Here is a 6,800-nt window from a genome sequence, read left to right on the forward strand (position 1 = left end):
TCACTGCGTGACCTCTCTGTACAGAAATTCAAAAATGGAGGAAGCGCTAATTTTAGCCGTAGTGCAGCGTCCTATTTTATATAATACATCTTTAAAAGATTATAAAAATCAAATAAAAAAAGAAGCTGCATGGTTTGCGGTGTCAATGGAAACAGGAACAGACGATATAGAGAGAGAGAGAGTACAATAAAATTACTATACACAAGTGTATTATTATTAAATTACTTAATGTTGTTCGTTATTTTATATTGTATTTTCAGAATCATTTTAAAATAAATTTTGCACACCTCAAGAACTTATAAAATGACCTATTTAAAGGGAAAAACCTACAGCACTTAAAGCACAGCACTTAAAAATTTAATATGTACAGTCAAACCAAAATTTATTCAGACACCTTGAACATTTCATTCATTAGTACAGTTTATTCACTATAGTTTTAAAAATGGTAATAAAATATGACAGAGCCGAAAGTACTCCTTGTGGCGATCCTCATCCAGCCGAAGCTCCTGAATTAAAGAATGGAACTCTCCCCGCTCATTCCGAGTCCGTAGAATAGGGTGAACCCACAGCCTTCTCCTTTCCAGACGCTTTCGACGCCGTCTCTGGACAAAAGACACAGTACAAGCACATCGGAATCCATGTTGAGATAACTGAGGGGAAACCTTGGCGTGTGATGTCATATCCTGCTCCCGCCCATATTCGCAGTGGCGTCCGAAAATTTTTTGCACGTTCAAAGTCTAGTGTGACCGCCCCTGAAGTCTGGACCATTTTAAACCATTTAAAACACCTTCATCATGAGTTAACTAGTAATTTCAAAGTTTTAGTTGTCTTTCATTGCCATCTACAAATAATTTTAACATTGTTTATTATGAAAAGATCTTTTATAACATGCTGCTTAATAATGTAAAATGTAGATGGAATCAAAAGTCACAAACCTGGTTTATTTGAAAGGTCAGAGTCATATGTGTGATGGGTAAACGTCACACCTCTGTTTATCAATTTGCACTGGCTACCAATAGCTGCTTGCATAAAAATCAAGGCATTAATGTTTGCCTACAAAACCACCACTGGCTCTGCACCCCTTTACCTAAATTAATTACTTCAAACTTATGTACCCTCTAGAAGCTTGCGTTCTGCAAGTGAATGTCACTTTATCATGTCATCCCAAAGAAGCACAAAATCACTTTCACGGACTTTTAAATTAACTGTTCCCTCCTGGTGGAATGACCTGCCCAACTCAATCCGAGCAGCTGAGTCCTTAACCATCTTCAAGAATCGGCTAAAAAACATCTCTTCCATCTTTATTTGACCCCGTAACTCTAGCACTCTCTATTCCAATTCTATTCTTTAAATAAAAAAACTTGACCCTTTTAGACTTGCACTCTATTCATTTACTAACTGCTTGTTTTCTTTAAAAATATCACTAGCTTCTCTATCCTTTTTGTTTTCTTTTTATTTATTATACAATTAACAAAAGCAAAAAAGGCCTCTTTATGTGCCCTCTAGAAGCTTGCGTTCTGCAAGTGAATGTCACTTTATCATGTCATCCCAAAGAAGCACAAAATCACTTTCACGGACTTTTAAATTAACTGTTCCCTCCTGGTGGAATGACCTGCCCAACTCAATCCGAGCAGCTGAGTCCTTAACCATCTTCAAGAATCGGCTAAAAAACATCTCTTCCATCTTTATTTGACCCCGTAACTCTAGCACTCTCTATTCCAATTCTATTCTTTAAATAAAAAAACTTGACCCTTTTAGACTTGCACTCTATTCATTTACTAACTGCTTGTTTTCTTTAAAAATATCACTAGCTTCTCTATCCTTTTTGTTTTCTTTTTATTTATTATACAATTAACAAAAGCAAAAAAAGCCTCTAACACTAGCTTACTCTATTCTTTTTCTATTCTATCTGTTTTATTTTTATTTATTATATAATAAAAAAAAAAGTGCGTTAAGCTAACTGAGGCTTGTTATATATACTTGAATATCATTGCTCTCTTGTTCATTTTGATTACTTCCATTGTCCTCATTTGTAAGTCGCTTTGGATAAAAGCGTCTGCTAAAAGTGAGTGAGTGAAGTGACATGTGGCCAAGTATGGTGACCCATACTTGGAATTAGTGCTCTGCATTTAACCCATCCAAAGTGCACACACACAGCAGTGAACACACACACACGGAGCAGTGGGCAGCCATTTATGCTGCGGCGCCCGGGGAGCAGTTAGGGGTTCGGTGCCTTGCTCAAGGGCACCTCAGTCGTGGTATTGAAGGTGGGAGAGAGCGCTGTACATTCACTCCCCCCACCTACAATCCCTGCCGGTACGAGACTCGAACCCGCAACCTTTGGGGGCCATTAGGCCACAACATTTCCTCCCATAAATGTAAATGTAATTGTATTTGCTGCATTTTCTTTTCTGCAGTGCTTTAGCAAAAGTATTAATCTATTTTGCTTTTCTCTGTGTTTCTGCCACTGTTACAATAACCGCATCATCTGTAGCTCTTGTAGCACTTGGAGGGCTCGAAGTGTGTTTGGCTCTAGATACAAATATTAGTGTATATAGCACCAAAAGTTCATTACAATAAACAACCCTGAGAGTTTGGTGTCTACTGTTCTGTTGTTTTGCTGTTCTGCTCACTTTAAACAGTAAAATAGTGCTATCATTGTCATTGTTTTGCGGTCCAGTTGGAACCAAGCTGGTCTGCTGTTTGAGGACCCCTGCTCTACACTGTTGCTGAAAAACTCAGATACATGAGTTATTGTAACAGGATTGTGATTTTATAAATCAAATATATATGTATATTTCTTTTTTGTATGGTTGCAAGTAGGTATTCTGGTCAGAATTTTTGTTCTACACAAACTAGGGCTGTCAAATTTTTTTTTCCGAATTTCGAATATTCGTCGAATAAAAAAAATCCAAATTTTTATCCACAATTTTAGGTCTGTGTCAGCCGTCAGGAAGCCTTATCAGTGGTGCACGAAATGCGACGACAATGTAAGTGTCATTGCATTTTAATGCTTTTGTTAGCCTATCCAGTTGAACCCACTAGATGTGGTGCTGCTACGTTGTTCATTCAATATATAGCGGAAAACGAGAGCATCAGTGTGGCGAATATGTTGTTTACGGCGAAACTGAAACCAAGCCGTTCACACAGAACGCACATTTATCACATTTTCTAGCGGGGCATCTATCAGCATTGCACTCGCATCTCGCACAAGAGAGCGACATGTTTAGAAAGCCATGTAAAATTAATGTAAGTTCAACTTTTAAAAAACATGTCTCAAGACTTTATGGTGGTTTTCCCCCATCCTACTGTATCTCATGTTTTTAAATGAAGAAAGTAGCCTACTCTTTGTGATTGGTTTTCGGTCCTTTGTATTAAACTATACATACATGCATGGTGCTGTTTTTTTTTCTAATTGTTTAAGCAACTTTATTAATTATATATGGTTTATAAACATTATTTTAAACATTATGCACTTTTTTTCAAAAAGTTGTGTTATTTTATTACGCTTTGAAGAAACGTGCATAATATTTTGTGGTCTCAGGAGAGAAGCCAAAAGCTTTTTTTCCCCCTAACTGAAATTATGCCTTTTAAATTCGAATATAATTAGAATTTTGATTATATTTAAGTGGAAAATTCGAATGTAGTTTTTCAGTCATTTTGACAGCCCTAACACAAACGGTAGTAGAACCGAATATCCCTATGTTCTATATTCTTTTTGAATGGCTACTACTTCCTGACTGGAGGCATCTTACCTGATTTTGCTTATTTTGTTAACAGGATGGCAGTAAAGTCTTTACAGCCTCCTGTGACAAAACTGCCAAGATGTGGGATCTGAACAGCAATCAGACCATTCAGATAGCACAAGTAAGCAGTTAATTTGTGTTCCTAATATATTCTTATGCTCATACTTTCAGTATATGCATTTCAGTTGTGTTGGTTTACAGTATGGTTAAGAGGTCTTACAATCTTTTCCATTGAGCAGCATGAAGGCCCAATCAGGACAATTCACTGGATTAAAGCACCAAACTACAGCTGTGTTATGACTGGCAGCTGGGACAAAACACTGAAGGTGCTGGAACCCATCTTCACAACCCTTAGGGCTGCACAGTTGAACTAAAGTCAAAATCCTGATATGGGCTAGTACTTATTAATGTTTATTAGTGTTAAACATTTATTATGTCACAGTTCAGCATGCAGTGTTTGATAAAATAATGACAAAATATTTATTTGACCAAATATTGCAGCCTTGGTCTAGAATAGATTAACAACTGTTTCTCTGCCTCTCATTTTTGACAGTTTTGGGATACACGTTCCCCAAATCCAATGATGTCCCTGCAGATGCCAGAGAGGTGTTTTTGTGCAGATGTGGTAAAGGAGTGTGATTTGAACTGAATTTGTTGTAGTATCAGTTTGGACAGCTCTTGTACGTCTCACTCTTACAGCATAATTGATCGCTGGTGTTAATTGTGTGTGTGTAAATTAGCAAAGTGAGCATCTGAGCCCTAACATTGTCTTAGTGTAGTACGTGGTACATAAAACTTTTGCTGAAATTATATTCTGAAAGCATTTTATGGATGTCTTGTTGTTCGTTTATAGGTATATCCTATGGCTGTTGTAGCCACTGCAGAACGTGGTCTTATTGTTTACCAGTTGGAAAATCAGCCTTCAGAGTTTCGACGTATAGAGTCACCTCTGAAGCATCAGGTCAGTGTTGGTTCATTTTCCAAATACTCAATTTTTGAAGTAATTAGATGGCAATTTAAAGTCTTAAAGGAGTAGTTCACTTCCAGAATGAAAATTCTGTCATCATTTATTCACCCTCCACTTGCTCCAAACCTGTATGACTTTCTTTCTTCTGTTGAACTCAAAAGAAGATATTTTGAAAAATGTTAGTATCCGAACAGTTGATGAGCACCATTACCAAGATTTTTCAAAATATCACAAAAGATTGTGTTCAACAGAAGAAAGAAACTCATACAGGTTTGGAACATGTGGAGGGTGAGTAAATGATGACAGAATTTTCATTCTGGAAGTAAACTACTCCTTTAATCAAACAATAAATTGGCTGAGGAAGATGATAAATATTGGGTTTGAATTAGCATTTTACATAAAATATGGTATTAGTGTTTTATTACTGTATCAAACAAATTAGAATAATAATGTCACCTTTTTATCTATCTGTGTATTGTCACAACGTTTATGTAGTAACACTTTACAATAAGGTAATTTATTAACATTAAAGTAATAATGAATAATACTTCTGAAGAATTCATTAATCGTAGATACACCGATTACAACATTTACTTATACATTATTAAAATCAAAAGTTTTTATCTATTAATGATATTTAATGGACCTGAAATAACATGAACTAACAATGAACAGCTGTAATTTTATTAACTAACATTAACAAAGATTAATAAATACTGTAACAAATGTATTGCTCATTGTTAATGTTAGTTCATGCATTAAATGTAGTTAACAAATGAAAACTTATTGTAAAGTGTTACCATTTAGATACAATGTACACTGCAATAAAAACTGAAAAGACTATTCATTGATTGGGTCATAAGCCATACTTTATATATACATACAGTATATTAAGCCTGGGCGATAAAACTGTATCGATATTTTTCGACGGTACACCATCATCGATAACGATAGAAAAAATGTTCGATATATCGCACGATAGTTTAACGCTTTCATTTAAAGGCACGTGTTATGAGTGACAAGCAAACAGCCAACAGAACACACAAACACATGCTGAAATGAGTGCCCTGCCTGCGATGAGGTGACTGAATTTAAAAAAAAGGAATATTAGTCCAATTTAAAATAAAAATTCGCATTCGAATGCAAAAACGGTTTATTTGAATTTTAGGTGTGCTTCAGGAAGCCTTATCAGTGGCACACGAGATGCGGTGATGGTGATGTAGGCTAAGTGTAGTTGTTGCATTTTATATATTGTTTAGGTTAAAACCGAAACCAAGCCATTCACACACAACGCATATTCGCCGCATTTCTGAGACGCACAACTATGGCTGTTGCACTCGTGTCTCGCACAAGAGATGAACAGAAAGCCATGTAAAGTTAAAAGAGGTTCAACTTTTAGAAGACATGTCTCGAGAATTTGTGGGGGTTTTATTCCATTCTACTGCGTCTCATATGTTTTTAAATGCAATCGTGTGATCGGCGCTTTAGCTATTTGTATTAAGCTATGCATAAATACATGATGCTGTTTTGTTCATATTGTTAATGCAATTTATGAAATTATATTTGATTTATAAATATTAGTTTAGACGGTATGCACTTTTTTTTTTTTTTATAGACAGCCTTTATTTCAATGCATTGAATAAACCGTTTAATGAGGTGCATTATTTTGCTCATTGCGCCCTCCTGTGGCCTCAGGAGGATACAGGTCAAATGTTTCCCTAACACTTACTGAATCTGCCATATAAAATATAAAAAAGGAGATATTTGTTTGAATTTTATTTTATTTTGTTTTATTTGTTATTTTGTTTAAGACTAAAATAAGTTGTTTGTCTTAATAAATTGTATAAATTAAAAATAGTGGTTAAATTTAAACCTTTTTTCTACTGCTCTGTTTAAGAAAGGTTATAAAAAAAATGATCGATACTGAACAATATGAAACATTATATCGTGATAAATTTTTTAGCTATGTCACCCAGCCCTACAGTGTGTATGTATACGTGTATGTATGTATATATATATACAGGTGCATCTCAATAAATTAGAATGTCGTGGAAAAGTTCATTTATTTCAGTAATTCAACTCAAATT

At 35.3% G+C, this 6,800-nt stretch overlaps 1 protein-coding gene across 5 annotated transcripts in view; it reads left to right on the plus strand.

Annotated features, from left to right (window-relative positions):
- rae1 (ribonucleic acid export 1) overlaps positions 1-6,800 on the plus strand; it is a 22,596-nt gene that overhangs the window by 6,375 nt on the left and 9,421 nt on the right. For all 5 annotated transcript variants that reach the window (XM_016520052.1, XM_016520055.1, XM_016520051.1 and 2 more), the window contains exons 5-8: positions 3,781-3,867; positions 3,986-4,072; positions 4,300-4,371; positions 4,600-4,707. In XM_016520052.1, the coding sequence (XP_016375538.1) occupies positions 3,781-3,867; positions 3,986-4,072; positions 4,300-4,371; positions 4,600-4,707 (354 nt within the window). The remainder of the gene's footprint in view (positions 1-3,780; positions 3,868-3,985; positions 4,073-4,299; positions 4,372-4,599; positions 4,708-6,800) is intronic.

The sequence above is a fragment of the Sinocyclocheilus rhinocerous genome, unplaced genomic scaffold, assembly GCF_001515625.1.
Source record: "Sinocyclocheilus rhinocerous isolate Xijiao unplaced genomic scaffold, SAMN03320098_v1.1 scaffold209, whole genome shotgun sequence".
Taxonomy (NCBI): Eukaryota; Metazoa; Chordata; class Actinopteri; order Cypriniformes; family Cyprinidae; genus Sinocyclocheilus; species Sinocyclocheilus rhinocerous.